The sequence below is a fragment of the Mus caroli genome, unplaced genomic scaffold (assembly GCF_978045245.1).
Source record: "Mus caroli unplaced genomic scaffold, Mus_caroli_1 scaffold_11, whole genome shotgun sequence".
Lineage (NCBI taxonomy): Eukaryota > Metazoa > Chordata > Mammalia > Rodentia > Muridae > Mus > Mus caroli.
In genome coordinates, this window is record NW_028227266.1 from 97,374,304 (window position 1) to 97,390,472 (window position 16,169).

Here is a 16,169-nt window from a genome sequence, read left to right on the forward strand (position 1 = left end):
TTTAAGCCAGAAAGTACCTTTTAATCCCAAGATTTTTAAATGTTCAGCTTAGCATTACCAAAATGGAAGGGCATTACTATGAAATGTGTTTTTAACTGTTCTCAGGATGCTGCGGAATGGCTGGTAACTATTTCTTGATAAGTTTGAAGTGCTAATTCTATATATGCTCCTCTCTGTGCTTCTGTTTTTGCGAAGACCTATGAAAATAGAAAAAACAAACAAGTTCTGGAATCTAAAACAACAGGCTATTAAGTGTATAAAGTCAGTTTTAAGATGTCATAACCATTTTTGTAGTAGGAACACAATTTCCAGTAAGGTCTTCAGTGTCACAGATATCTCCCTGAGTAGACGAGATGGTGTATGTGGACAGAAGAACCTTATCCAACAGCTGCAATAAACTATCAGTAAAGATTAAGACCCTGACATTGTACCTACCCTAGATCAAAATGAAAACCATTATAGAGAAACTAGAGAGAATGAGAGCTAGCAAGCTTACTTTTCATTAAAAAAAAAAAACGTTGACTTCCTGAGTTCATGTCTTAAAAAAATCTTCAAAAGCATACTGTTCTCCCTGGTTTAGCACAGAAAGTCATGGTGAGTACCAGTTTGTGCTCCTCTTAGGACATCACCTATCACCCCTTCCTTCCTTCCTTCCTTCCTTCCTTCCTTCCTTCCTTCTTTATTTGTGACAGGGTTTCTCCGTGTAGCCCTGGCTGTCCTGGAACTCACTCTGTAGACCAAGTTGGCCTCGAACTCAGAAATCTGCCGGCCTCTGCCTCCCAAGTGCTGGGATTAAAGGCGTGCCACCATGCCCGGCTCACCTGTCACTTCTATCCTTAGGAACCAATACAGAAAATTTCAGTGAAGATAGCATCTTAACCTAGTGCTGAAGATGTGTCTGGGGACCCCCATGGCTTGAGAGGTGTGCAGTTTAAAAACGATCATACAACCACGGTTTCCTGACACCCACCTGTCCCTGATGCATGTGCCCACACTAAGGGTGGGAGGCTGTTCAGTACCTGTGGGACTGACCACTCCTTCCCACTGTCTGAACCTGTCATCTACAGCTGCCAGCTTGGCTACTACACCATCTAGAGGGCTACATGATTCCCCACATGTCACTAGTACAGGAAACACGAAAAATTGGAGTTTTCATTCACATGTTTTCAAGCCTAAACTCTTCCATATTCACAACGATGTATCATTAAATATGACCCACTCAATCATCACCACAAAACTGACAAAAGGACTCTACCTTAATTAAGTCGACTCCCTCAGCAGCCTGCTCTTTGGCCTCTTGAGCTGACTGGCCATCTGGATGGAGCATGTGGTACAGCTGGACCAGGCTGGTGGCATCATCAACCCTGAGAGTGGAAAAGCCTAGCATTAGCAAAGTGTTTCACTAGTTTCACAACCTTGTAAAAGCATTTGCCAATTCTAAGCTAAATTACATTTCAGACTTAACTCTGGTGAGGGAGAAGGTAGGTCTGTAATTCCAAAGCACTTGAAGGGCCAGGGGGGTGGCTCAGTGCGTACAAGCACTTGATGCACAAGCCTGATGACCTGGGTTCCACCATGGAACGCACATGAAGGTGGAAGGAGAGAGAACCAAGTCTACAAAGCTGTCCTCTTGTCCTGACCTATGGGGCAGGTAAGACAAGGCCCACTTTATGAGAATATGGCTGTGTTCTTTGGGAGATGGAACATCCCTTTCCATAGAAACAATTCCTAGTGGCAAGGATTTCCGGACCAGGCAGCTTGGTCAACATGAAGTAAGTTGATCCAACTCAGGATACAAATTCTGCTTTATACTTCTGAGATTATTTCTAAACAGTTTCTATCAACATGCAAACTCTTAGCTGTCCCCAAAACAATCTTCCCACATAGTCCACACCTCCTAAATACTTGTCCCTCAAAGCTGAGGGCTGGGGAGGACATAAAAATAACCCCTGTGTTCACAGTTTGAGGCTTTGCTGTGTACATTTAGCTCCTGGCTTCCAGTTGGGGAGATAGGGGTAAGGACACCATACTGCAGTGCTATGCCAAAGTTGTCTCTCTCTGACCATCCACTTCCTACACAGCCGTGCTGGGAGAGTACAGGGTACACAGAACACCTGAGACCATGCTGACCTAGTGAAACGCTGAGAAGGAACCAGCTGCTCAAACTGTACAAGCTTTTCTGGGGCACTCGTCTGTCATGCTTACTCTAGTTCAAAAAGGCAGTAACAAGATGTCTCTTCCCGATACAAGATGAAAAATAATTCCCTTTAAAACTTGGGCATAATGGCTCTATGGGTTTCTACACTTCAGAATTATGTCTAAGCTCTTCCTGGCAGGCATGAACCACTGCAGATGTTAACTTTTACATAATAAGGAGTAATAGGAGAATACTGCGTATTACCACATCCCATAGCTTCAGTGTCCAGAGCTATTATATCCTTACACTAAGTGCAGGGCTGTCTGCATTTGGGGAGCTTAAGGAGACAGTTCATAGGTCACATAATACAGAAAGGCAGAGCACTTCTAATTGGGAATTCTGCTGCCTTCTGAACTGGATCGCACAGTACATGCTGATGAAGCAAGCCTCCCAGGAATTATCACTAGGAAGGCTGTCCTGGTGAAAAGCAATGAAGCATCTTGGGTAATATGAGTATAATCTTTGAGTGACATTCAGATTGCAAGTGAGGTACTTCTGCAGCCTGAGGATGGAATGACTACTGATACCTCATCTTACTCAATCTTAATAATCTAGCAAGGGCTTTGGGGAAAGTTAACTTCTCATAGCAACCATGATGATTCCTTCCCCTGAGATTTTGGATTTTTTCGCCTAAATGTAAAAAGCTATTTTCTTTCCAGTTTTACCTCAAACTATATGCATAACTCAGAAATACAGAGTTTTGTTCCTAACCAAAGCAATAAACAAGTCATGAGCCTTTAAGTTTACTAGTATAGTTATTTTATACTATACAGTAGTCTATTAACTACAATGTACTTAAAGTCATTTTTACAAAATGGTAATTTTTAATAAACAACAGCATCAACAAACTTCCTTAACTAAAAATACCAACTATCCGTTTATTTTTGTTTTTAGACAGGGCCTGACTAAGTAGACCAGGCTGGCCTCAAATTCAAAAGATCCTCCCATTTAAGCCCCCATGTACCACCATACCCAGGCAGAATTTAATTTGTAAGAATGTAAAATCTTCACAGCACAGTATGATGAATTATGTTTATGTTATTTTCAGCTAGCAACTTGAGAGCACATCAACTTGATGCCAAAAATACACTCTTTCACACTTTGAAAATAACTTTATGGAAACCTTAGAAGCTTTTCAAAAAAACAAGGGCCATCAAAGAAAAGTTATTTTCCCAAGTTAAACATGTTAACAGGGAAGTCCTATGGGTAGAGTAGTTCTGCTAGGAAATAAGTGCCCACCAGGTCTTACATTTACAATTCCCCTGTAATATCCTTGAGTGCCTAGAAAACCCACCAATACTCAGGAACACTGGAAAGTAAGGCTGAAAAAAAAAATCTCAGTCTACTATTAAGATCCAAAGTCATATATTTTTTCTAACAATCTAGCTCTGATATGTAACTCAAAAGCAAAGACTAGAAGAACTATGCTAGAGAAAAAATCCAAATGGAAATAACTGAAAACTTCCTATCACTGGACAATACACTGCCATTGCAAAAATACTGACTTTACTGTTGGGCAATAAATGATTAGTTATTCAGATCATTCGTACTTACAAGTCTCTCTGGATCTGATCAATAAGCAAGCCATCAATCTTTTTTTTATTTACAAAATACCAAGCCATTCCACCAAAGTGTCTTGTTGAACGTAAAAGCTCATATTTTCCATGTCTGTCTATATCTTCATAGGTCTGATGATGAACCTATTCACAGAAAATACACAGAAAAATGAAAAGTGGGTGGCATCACATGGTGCCTCCCTAGCCTTGCTCACCTCAGTAAAGCCCTTGCCTCATAAGCACAAGACCCGAGTATGATCCCCAGAACCCACATAAAAGCCATGTGTGTTGGGCATGCTTGTATTCCCAATGGTGACAAGACGGATCCCTGGAAGTTCACTGGCCATCTAGCCTAGCCAACTGAGCAATGTTCCAGGCCCATGAGACCCTGCATCAAACAAAGCAAACTACCCAAAGAACCCAAGCTTGTCCTCTGACCCACACATAGGAAACAGCAAATCTGTGCCTTCCCTACTGGAGTATCAGCCTTTTGTGTATACACCTTCCTATGAGTGTGTAGCCAACAAGGTCACCAGGATCCCCCTAGTCCATGCCCCCTCCAACACTGCAGTCAGATATGTGCCAACTATCCTGGCTTTCACATGGGTGTTAGGAATCTGAACTCAGGTGTTCAGGCTTGCATAGCAAGCACTTTACCTACTGAGCCCTCTCCCAGCCCTGTCCAAAAGGCTTTAAAACTGATGAAGTTTTAAAGATGAAGAGAGAATCTCACACCTAGTACTGCAGTCACACTTGTTCAGCCCATCCACCTTGACCCATAACCCTGCATATGCACTGTATGTACAAAGACATCTCAAGCTTACTTGGCTTTTTTCTACCTACCGCTTAGTCTGTCTTCTGAAACATCTCTACTCACCAAAGTCCCCTCTCTCACACTGTCCCTTGCACCTCAAGAACCCCTTTCAAGGCACCTAGGAAGCCTTTTCTGAGAGTGCTCTCAACACCTAACATTTTAGGCAGAGGTGACAAGAGTCTGCATATCGTCCTATTACTGTACTTCACTGCTGGAGTGCAGGCTTTTATGCCCACTCAGTCCTCTGTCTTAGCATCAGCTATGTTACCCACAATAACACTGCCCACACACAGCCAGGCTCTCGGAACACATCCTTACTGAGCTATAAGACACACGTTGCACTTGGACAAATTCTATTGGATTACTAACTGTTCCTACAAGGTGAATGGAAAGGAGAGAAGGCTTTGTCATCATCTGAGTCTTAAACCAACCACTCTTAACAGCAGTGCAACTAGGAGCCAGCCAGTCCCCGCTACAAGCCCTGCTTCCCTCATTCCTAGAGGCGTCTGAACACATAAAACATGTATTGACACTCAGTAACTTTCAAGGTAATTCCCTCTTCTATAACCTGCATCAAAGCCTGTAGTAGAATTCAAGTGCTACATTAAAAACCTTTTGCAAAATCATTTAAATCACATTTTGGGAACTATTAAATACACTCACCTTGATATACTCAGTAGAATCTGGCTCGAACTGGGCAACACAGAGATTGAGGACATCAGCATGCCGGTCTTGGCTGTACATGGTCTAAAACCACAGAGTAAAATGGGAGTCAGCTGACAACATGAAAGCTTCCATCTGTCCTGACAGCCTGGCAGGCCTACAAGCCACCTGCGTGCCTATCAAGAGCACAGAGGGAGCTGGACATTGTGGTGCAGGCCTTCAATCCCAGCATTTGGGCAGAGGGAAGCAGGAGGCAGGAGGCAGGACAGGCAGAAGGCAGGCAGATTTTTGTGAGTTCAGTGCCAGCCTGGTCTACATAGTTCCAAGACAGTCAAAGCTATATAGTGAGACCCCGACTCAAACAAAACAAAACAAAACAAAAAATAAATAAATAAAAATTTAAAAAGCATATGGAAACGGCACAGGCTTTGTAAATGCCACACTTGGAGTCAAACCCCAACTAAACCAACTGCATGAGAACCCTCATTAAGTTACTGCTACATTAGTGCCTGTGTTCACCTTTTTGAAATTGCCAGCAGTGCCAGAGTCGACTGCTTCAACAGATGATCTTCATGGAAATGGAATTTAATTCACTGTACCTTAAGATTTTCATCTTTGAAAATTACTGGTGGCAAAACTCTACGACCTTCTTTAGGGAAATAAATTTGTATCACTCTGTCCCGTTCTTCCCATGAAGCTTTGCGTAGTGTGCCACTTGGTTCTCTAACAACAATAAAACGTTCCTGAAACAGAAAACAACCAGAGGTAAGTAAGTTGTGAAGACTTCTATTTAGCTTATGTGATAGCAAATACCATCAACGTGGCAGGATATAGAATCACTTTGGAGACGATCTGTGTGTATGCGAGAGAGCACTGTCTAGATTCGGTTGAGACAGGCAGCCCTACGCTAATGTGGGCAGCATCATTCCATGAGTTGAGTCCTGGACTGCATATGAAGGGAAAGGTGAGCAAGCTCCAGCATTCGTCCCTCTGCTTCCTGACTGCATGCAATGTGGCCACAAGCTGGGCCACAGATAAAGATAGCTAAATTCCTAAAATCCTGACTTCTATCCACAATTGTGTAAGACCAGATGGAGGAGGGGCCACTTTTCTAACGTCAGCACTCAGTAGCACTTTAATGCATTCTGAGGGCCCAACTACAAATCACTCCTATCCTTCACTTATAAGGTTCAAATAAAAAGCTGCTGTTTTTAGATGACACAGTGCTCTCTTAAATTGGTAATCAAAGAGACTACAGTGGAAACAGAAATGTCTGAAAACTATCCATGAAACTTCCAATGGTTTTTACTAAAAAGTAAAAAAATCCACTGGGAAGTTTGGATTTCTTGCATTATTGATCCCAGCACTTGGGAAACAAGAGGCAGACAGATCCCTGAGTCAAGGACAGCCTGGTCTACAGAGAGTTCTAGGACAGCCAGGGCTATATAGTGAGACTCTACCTTGAAAAACAAAAGTAAAAAAAGAAGGAAAGACAGACAGACAGACAAAGATAAACCACTCTGCCTTGCTCAATGGAACATCTATACCACAGCCCTCCAGGGCACAGGGCTCAGGGAACAGGCTGAAGAAGGACACAACTCGCAAGTCACACACAATCCATCACTGAAAGACGTCAGGGTGGGAGCCTGGAAGCAGAAACTGAAACAGAGACCATCAGGGAGTGCTCCTTACGGGTTTGTTCCTCATGGCTTTCTCAGCCTGCTTTATAGCACCCAGAACCACCAGCCCAGGCATGGCACCACCCCAAGTGAGCTGGATCCTCTCACATCAATCTTCAAACAGAAAAAGGCAGCACAGACTTGCCCACAGGCCAATCTGGTGGGGACATTTTATCAATTTAGGCTCCCTCTTCAAAATGACACCAGCTTTGTCAAGTTAGCAGTGTCTTTCTGTTATCAATCTGTAATACACTGAGGCCACAGTCTGTGACAGCACGACGCAGACTTGCCAGCATTTCTTGCTTCTCTAGAGGCACTCCGCTTTGGAAGCTTCAGAGAGAGGGACGTCAGTCATCCCTCAGACCCATCTCCATGTGGTATTTCAAAGTTTACTCTGCAGTCTGGTGTGCACTCACCCGATGTGGTATCTCAAAGTTTACTCTGCAGTCTGGTATACACTCACCCGATGTGGTATCTCAAAGTTTACTCTGCAGTCTGGTATACACTCACCCGATATGGTATCTCAAAGTTTACTCTGCAGTCTGGTATGCACTCACCCGATGTGGTATGCTATATGATATATCAGTAAACACATATTTGTTTGTTTCTGTTCCTTCCAAGATCTTATCCTCAGCTAATACGTCATTTATTGGTTTTCGTTCTTCCAGAACTGGTGGCATCTTTAATCGTTCTTTAGCTGCCTCAACTGCCAGTCTAGTAGCCTAGAGAAATAAAATACCTCTTAAGTCATAATGCCCAAAAGAAACATTTGATAAAAGCACACACTCATCAAAAATGCTAATAACTACAAAGAAGAGAAGCTGCAGCCATGAATCTGTGAGTGAAAAACTCAAACCTGGACTTGAGGACCTAGCCTTTGCTGTGGTGTGACAAAGAACACACTTACCCACTCTCTAAGCAGCAAAGGAATGTTGTAGACATGCTGCAAGAGACTCTTACACAAAGCCTGCATTCATTCAGTGTTCACTATGAGCCAGCCATTAAATATGCCAAACAGGTGCTGAAGTGATGGCTCAGCTGTGAAGAGCGCTGACTGCTCATGCAAGGATCTGGGTTTGGTTCCCAACACCTACATGGTGGCTCACAACCACATGTAACTCCAGTTCCAGGGGTGCCATGCCCTCTTCTGACTTCCATGGGTACCGGGCATGCACATGGTGCACATACATACATACATACATACATACAGGGAAAACACCCAAACACATAAAACAAAGGAAACCAAATGTGCTGGGTTCACTGGATGCCTCAGACCTACACGAGCCAGGTGCTGTTATTATCATTGCTATTTGAGTGAAAGCAGGAGTTACACAGAAGGTACAGTGCTAGGAGCTGCACTGGTGTCGGAACTGAGCTCCAAAGCCTCCGGTCCCAAGCACAGTATTTACAGTGGTGAGCTCTGGGAGGAGAGAGGGTAAGTTTCCCTTTTCTAATGCTGCTGGACACTGAGTCAGAAAGAAGCAGGCCAGTGTCTCACAGATTCACACAGCAGAGTATACTCCACAGAGGGCTGGAGACTCTGGCACCTGGAAGAGATTTCTAACCTCACCAACCCTTCAGCTCCAAGGCTGCTGAGGAGAAACAGAAGTTTTTCCAGGAGGAAGCTGGAGCAGGCAAGATGAAAGATGGACAGACTGATGTGGGGCAGGGAGAAGGTTCAGGCTAGACACCTAGACTTGACCCCAGTGTGCTCAACTATGGCCACACCCCTTGCTCCTCTCCGCCTGCCTACTCACACATCTTTCCTCAGCAATAAGCCTCCTTCGCCCCTCACCCATGCCTATGGAGGAACAGCACTGAGATCTACAGTGGAGTTCTACCAATACTTGAGTTGACATACCTCTTCCAACTGTGCCTGTGTCATTAACTTATAGGTTGGTGGCTTCAGTGGTTGTATGGCGGGCCTGAAAGTCTTCTGCAAGTCCAGGCCTGTAATCTTGGTGAGGATCCTCTGGACCTCCTCATCCATAAAAGTAGGTTTCTTGACTTCTGAGCTACCAGACTCTGTAACATAGATTCCAGTAGTAAGAAGCTGCCCACAATGGCCAGCCAAGATGTCTCTAGATGGAAAGTGAACCATAAAAACCATCTGTCGAGAATATGCTTCGAAACTCCACGATGCTAATATCTATGGAATCCTTTCATTATTCAATGCTTAAAATTTCCTGAACATTCACCATGACACGCACGGTCTGCCAAGAAGATGGTCTACTACAGTGAGCACCATGAAAACTAAAGGTGACAATCACTGACCTGTCTCCTCTTTTTGGTTGTTATTTTGGAGGTGGCGGAAACAGAACGGAGGACCTGGCACACAGCACTACCTGTAAGCTACACTTTGACCCTCAGATTGGCTTCCTAGAAGCCAGACACACACCCACAAAACAGGTCCTAACCTCCCAATTTTACGAATGGGAGTGCCAATGCTAACCCAAAGAAAACTAACTATTAGGAACGAGGGTTTAGCAAGGTTCACCTGGCTCTTGAGCCTCAATTACTTCCCAGCTATGCCCAGCTCCAGCTCACACACTTTCCCTCTTCCTTTCACTCACTTTTTATTCTCTTTCCTTTAGGCAATGTTTAGGCAAAAAATGTTTTTTTTGGCCACTGTGTAAAGTTTACCCTTGGGTTATTCATATACTGATATTTCTGCCCTCATACCTTGTTTCAATCTTGACCAGCATTGTAATGCTTATACCAAGAGTCTCCTGGCTCAGGTTTGTGTAAACAGTTCTTACCATTTATTCTGTGCCTTGTCAATAAATGCTGACCACCCAATGGCTGAGCAGAAGACAATAGGGTGGGATGTGGTACTTCTGCCAGCCAAAGGAAAGAGAGAGGGAGAAAGCAAGATGCAAGATTCAGATCGGCCAGGAAGATGGAGGAATTGGCGTCATGAGGAAGGGGTACAGAGAGATCACAGAAACACACATGAAGCCCAAAGAGCCAGGTCAATAGTAATACGCAAGTATCAAGGGATGGGAGGTAGCCAGATTCACATAGAAGGCATAGGTAGATCATTTAACTGCTTGGCTACTGAGGTGCAATTTTAAATAAATTTTGGTTTCTTTGTGTGGTTACTGGGGACTAGCATTAAGGTAAAGAAATACAATCACTGGATTAATTTATTGCTAATATTTATATTAAAGATAATTCATTAACACTTTCCACTGGAAAAGTAAAAGGCCTTGTGTTCCTGGGTTCCTCTTAGCCATCAGTCATAGATACTAGTGCCTTGCAGGATCCTGGCCGAGCTCCTTCCCTCCTTATTCATAGTCCCACTGGGTACTTTTCTAGCTGTCTATGGCTTTAATTACATCCATCTGCCAGACTCTAAAATCCCAATCTCTACCCAAGGTCATCTCCACCCACTTCCCGATGGACATCTCACCTGTACGCCAGTACTACCAGACCATAACATCCCTGCGACCTTTTCTTGTCTCATCCCTGCAGTCCCTACTATTCTCCATCACAGCGCAGTCTATCATTCATTCAGTACAGAGTCTTAAAATGATTCCTGACTTATTCCATACCCAACACACTGAGCCAAAAAAAGAAAAAAGAAAAAAAAAAAGGCAGGTAAAATGATAGGACTGACCATTATTAACACATAGGAGATTTACTGTGCAGTGCTTACTGAGCTCAATACACACCATGCTCAGAATATTCAGCTTTCACAGCAACCCTATAAAGCAATATGACAGTTATCCCACTTTTACAAAAAACGAATACTAGGTAATCGTCTCTTTTTAGATCTACCTCCCACTGCCATTACTTTAGTCAAAGCCATGCTTGCTCCTTACCTTGGCTTCTCTGACTCTTTCCTGACCTCACTACAAACCATTCCTACAAAGAGATTCCTTGAGAGTGATCTGCTTAAAAACGCAAGCAAGATGATTTAAAACTTTCACATTTAAAACTCACATGGTTTGACTGTGTCCGACACTGAGAGATTCAGTCTCTGTCCTAGTTAGGGTTTCTATTACTGCAATGAGTCACCATGGCCATAAGCAAGCTGGGGAGGAAAGGGTTTGGCTTACACTTCCAGTGTAGTCGTCTATCATTGAAGGAAGTCGGGACACAAACACAAGTTGCCCAGAGGCAGAAGCTGATGCAGAGGCCATGGAGGGGTGCTGCTTACTGGCTTGCTTCCCCTGGTTTCTTATAGAATCCAGGACCACCACCAGCCCGGGCATTGCACTACCCACAATGGACTGGGCCCTCCCACCTCAAACACTAAGTAAGAAAATGTCCTACAGCTGGATCTTATGGAGGCGTTTCTTTCCATTCAGATAACTCTAGCTTGTGTCAAGTTGACACAAAACTAACGAGAACGTTCTTGGAAGACCAAAATCCTGTGTTTATTCTCATGGTCACCCACAAGCTCCAGTAACTATATACATGCTCAGCACTACACTGTCTTAAGACAAGCTCACGCGCCTGCTCAACTCTAGCGATCGTTTTTTACTCCGATGCTCCTCAATTTGTATCTAACTGTATACTGAACCTGGAATAACAAAGACATCTCAACTTCAACACAAAACAAACAAGATTCCGCCTCCTTTCCCGTTTTTTAATTTTCATTTACTGAACTCAATCCAAACTCAAAATTCAACCACATAAACTGTTTCTACCACTAATGTTCTCTAGCTTGTCACGAGTCTCCATTCAACTGCTTACCACCAAAACCTGGACACTTACTTAGACATTATCAATCCTAAGTCCAAAATACGTCCCCCCAAAATACCAGCGTTCAGTTTCTTCTCTATACCTCTGCTTATTATGGTGTCCTCTTGTTCAGAATGCTTATTTTCACCTTAGCATGGTTAGCCTGGTGGCAGCGTTGACCGACCGTATTTTCCCTGGGATTCATCCCTATGCGCCCGAAGTAGTTTGAAAGGCAGCTAGGTGCTTCCCCCCGACCCCCGTCGTAGCCCGGATCACCATGCTCTGCCAATCGCCACAGGGATAACAGAGTCCAGGTCAACCTTACAAGCATGCCCCAAGCTAGTGTAGTGTAATGCTTTGCAAGGGGCGGCATGCAAGTACTAGTGGCTGAGTGAAGATAGGTAGGAAGGAAGGAAGGCAGGCAGGCAAGCAGGCTTAGGTAAACTCTGCAAGGACGGACGGACGGACGGAAGCCGCACGCAGTCTGACAAGCTGCCGTGCCGTTTTCACTCGTTAGAGCAAGCTCTAAGTTTCCCGGGCACTCAGCAGAGTTCTGGCGGTCACTCACCGGCCTCGGAGCTGAGCGGGCGGCGAGGCTGCCCCACCTCGAAGGGCTGGGGCCGCGTCGCGAGCAGAGCATCGGGGTGGCGCTGGGCTGTGACCCGAGTACAGACCCGCCGTGCTCGCCGAGAGCCCAATTGGAACCTCCACAGCGACAACGGAGTTCTGACTGCAGCCATGATTACCAGACGCTCTTTGCGCCGGAATCGATAGAACAACTTCCGGCTCGAGAGGTTTTTGTGCAGCATTCTGGGAAATGTAGTCTGGGTGGAGGCACGGCGCCACGGAAGCGTTTTAAAACTAATAAAATCTTTGTGCAAGCAAGGCAAGCACTGTACGGAATGAGCTATATGCCCCGCCCCGCTCCCCTCTTAGAGACAGTCTCTGCAGTCTTGACCTCAAACACGCTGCAATCCGCTTTCTGCCCTCTGATTACAGATGTGGGATTGAACTTTTTAAAGAATTTTTTAAAATTAATTTTGTTTGTGTGTGCATGCGCATGAACTTGTATGTGGAGGTCGGAGGATAGCCTGGGAGAGTCGCCGCTCTCTTTCGACCCAGAGATGGAACTCAGGTGAAACTTGGCAGCAGGTATCTTTACAACCTGAGCAGGAATCTCACCAGCCCATTTACTTTTGTTTGTTTATAGTCTTAGCTTTATCATTTGTATACAAGACATACACCACATACACACACACACATATACATACATGTTAAGAGTACATACATTAAAAAACAAAATAAGGGCTTGGAATTTAGCTCAGCACTAGAGTACTTGCCCTAGGTTCGGGTCCTAGCAACACATGGGCACGTTCAACATCCCACCAACTGCTTATTCACAAGTATGTGTTTGAGTTTCTCGATGTGTGTACAGGTTTTTTGTTTTGTTTTTGTATTTTTTTTTCCTCTGTGCTCCTTTTCTCTTTTCTTTTTGGTTTTATGGTTCTGAATAATGAATGTGTATTGCCCTCCTAGACCTCTTCCCCCACTTGCGGGTTTAAATCCAACTGCTTGCAGTTCTTTCAAACGCACCCCAAATGTTTGTTCTTCATTCTGAATCCATAACCACCAGTCACCTTATACCTTCCCTTCATAGGCCCTTCTATAATTTCTGGTCATTCTCCTTATTATCTGCTTATTTTTCTCACCACATGAAGGCAATGCCTATACATTATTATAATTTTACCCAGTATTGTTTATGTGCAGAGCAAATACTTGTTGAATGAAAGAATGGATGGGTGGATGGATGGGTGGGTGGGTGGATGGATGGATTGGTAAATGGATGGATGCATGGATGGATGGATGGATGGATGGATGAGTAGGTGGATGGATGGATGGATGGAGGATGGATGGATGGATACATGGATGGATGGATGGATGGATGAGTAGGTGAGTGGGTGGATGGATGGATGGATACATGGATGGATGGATGATGGATGGATGGATACATGGATGGATGGATGGATGAGTAGGTGGGTGGGTGGATGGGTGGATGGATGGATTGGTAAATGGATGGATGGATGGATGGATGGATGGATGGATGGATGGACTGGTGAGTGGATGGATGGATGGATGGATGGATGGATGGATGGATGGATGGATTGGTGAGTGGATGGATGGATGGATTGGTAAATGGATGGATGGATGGATGGGTAGGTGGATGGATGGATGGATGGATAGATTGGTGAGTAGGTGGATAGATGGATGGATGGATATATGGATGGATGGATGGATGGATGGATGGATGGATGGATGGATGGACGAATGGATAAGTGGGCACATGGTTTCATTATATTCTTTCCTAGGTGACTAGGGAGTGCAAGTCTTTTCCTTCCATAGATTAGTCAGTTTAAGTAAGCACTTTGCCCTAGCCCTGGCAGAAGAAAGTTGTTGAACAAATATGCGTTTGAATTTGCTGGATAGAGAGAGACTTAACTCCTAACCTCACCTATTTTCTTCCCCATTCCCCATTGTGAAAATTCATTTAACAAAATAGAGTCACTCCTCGCTTATCCCATTATAAAGGAGTCTACTCTCCACAGGAGGCACTATAGCTATGAACACTTACTGCAAGAGCTAAACCAATCTGCTCACAAAGGCTCCCCTGCCTTTAAGAATAGTTTTACTTAGTAACAAGTACCAGAGCTGCTGTGACCATTAGACTGGCTTACCCAGTCATTTCTGTGGCTTGTTAGCTTTCTAAAGCAAAAAAGTGCCCCCCAAAAGCCCTATCTCCCTTCATTTCAAAGTGATTGAGGCTGTCTTAGTAAAACCCACAACTTTTTCTTTGTCCGCTGAACATATCAGGGATCACCCCAGTTTTATATACTCATGCCCCGGTTTCTAATCTTAATCTTTATTCCCAAATAATTGGTTTTTATGGAAATTCATGCCTGTGTTTCTGTTTGGGTTTTAAAAGGTTATTTGCGTATTTATTTGTTTGATTATTTGTATATGTGAGTTTATGTGTCTGTCTGTGTGCTCTGATCTATTACCTTCTTCCTGTGCACTTTACATCGGGGTCTCTCTCTACACTCGGGGCTCATGCTTTCTTGGACAGCCTGGAAGCCTCAGGGACCCTCCTGTCTCCACCCTCTCTATCCATGCTGGGACGCATGCATGGGATGTCCACCTGGTTACCTGGGTTCTGGAACCTGAGCTTTGGTCCTCATGCTTGTGCAGCAAGTTCCCTTAACTCCTGAGCCATCAAAGGTGACAGCATTATGGACTCTGCTACTGCTATTTGAATGGGAGAAGATGACAGCCCTAGGCTTGGCCTTAATTCAGGTAGGGGCTACTATCCCGATCTCCCTCATCACTCTATGTAGTAACAAATACCAATAGTGGGAGACTGAATCGGAAATACATGCAGCAGGCTCCCACCTCACGCATTTTTCTCTCAGAAGCAACCCTAGTCATCCTTTCCCATGGCCACTGATAAGAAGAGAGGCCAGAGAGCTTATTTTTTACTATATCCTGGTGTTGCAGTTACAATGGTTACTATTACTGTGAAGAGACTCCATGACCAAGGCAACTCTTATAAAAGAAACTGTTTCATTGAGGATTGCTTACAGTTTTAGAGGATTAGTCTTTGATTGCTATAGCAGGAAGCAGACAGACATGGGCTGGAGCAAGATCGAGAGCTTCAAATCCTGATCCAAAGGCATAAGGCAGAAAGAAAGAGGCATACGTGGGCTTGGAATGAGCTTTTAAAACCTCAAAGCCCACCACCAGTGAGTGATACACCTCCTCTAACATGGCCACACCTCCTAACCCTTCTCAAACAGTTCCACTCACTGGGGACCAAGCATCTAAACATATGAAACTATGCAGACTATTCTCATTTGAACCACCATGCCTGGGCACCCTATGAATGGACAAGAGGTGTACATTTATAGAAGAGGAAATGAGTCCAGTTGTTGTATTAACTGCTTGTGGCACTGGAACGGATTAGTTCACATTTGGTGGATTACAATAGCAGAAATATCAAAATTCTACATGTTAGAAATCCGATGTCAGTGTCCAATGACCAAAGCCAAAGCATTGGCAGGTCCCTGCTCCTTTCAGGGGACTTACAGGAGAACCTGTCCCCATCCCTCCCAGCTGCTCATGACTACAAGTATTCTTGACTTGTGGGTGGACCACTCCTGTTTCTACCTCCAGCTTCTTCAGCTTCCCCCTTTAGTTTGTATCAATAGAAAATTTCTCTTTGTCCCTCTCTAAGGATATTCGTGGAATGAAGTTATAATCCTAGCTGGCTCGTATAAAATACACACAATCCTGGTATTTTATTTACATACTGTAAGCCCAGATTAGGCAGATTTTTGAGTTATTCTAATTTATTCCCCAGCTATAAAATCCCTTGTTACTTGCTGTTTCTCCTGGCCACATGTTCAAGGTCCCTCTCCTCTCATTCTAGCCTCTTCCATCTTCCTTCTTCTCTCCGCTCCCTTTTCCTGCAATGCCCCCCCCAACACATACCTCAAATCTCACCTTTCTCATATAATATA

General features: G+C 44.2%; 1 protein-coding gene across 1 annotated transcript; it reads right to left on the bottom strand.

Moving 5' to 3' along the window:
* On the bottom strand, positions 1-12,353 carry Mrps22 (mitochondrial ribosomal protein S22). The gene is made up of 8 exons (XM_021171365.2): positions 12,167-12,353; positions 8,771-8,934; positions 7,467-7,631; positions 5,830-5,973; positions 5,231-5,314; positions 3,752-3,897; positions 1,256-1,364; positions 1-197 (listed from the first exon to the last, which is right to left on the bottom strand). Exons 1-8 carry the CDS (start codon positions 12,336-12,338, stop codon positions 102-104), a joined length of 1,080 nt encoding a protein of 359 aa, XP_021027024.1. The 5' UTR covers positions 12,339-12,353; the 3' UTR covers positions 1-101.
* Between the last annotated feature and the right edge of the window lie 3,816 nt (positions 12,354-16,169).

Bases quoted from the DNA above. Each gene is read 5' to 3' on its own strand.
- Mrps22 (XM_021171365.2), bottom strand. From the start codon at position 12,338: ATGGCTGCAGTCAGAACTCCGTTGTCGCTGTGGAGGTTCCAATTGGGC. The intron at 5,974-7,466 runs GTGAGTGCATAC...TTTCTGTTTCAG, and splicing joins CATATAGCATACCACATCGG to GAACGTTTTATTGTTGTTAG. The intron at 198-1,255 runs GTAGAGTCCTTT...CTATTTTCATAG, and splicing joins AGGGAGTCGACTTAATTAAG to GTCTTCGCAAAAACAGAAGC.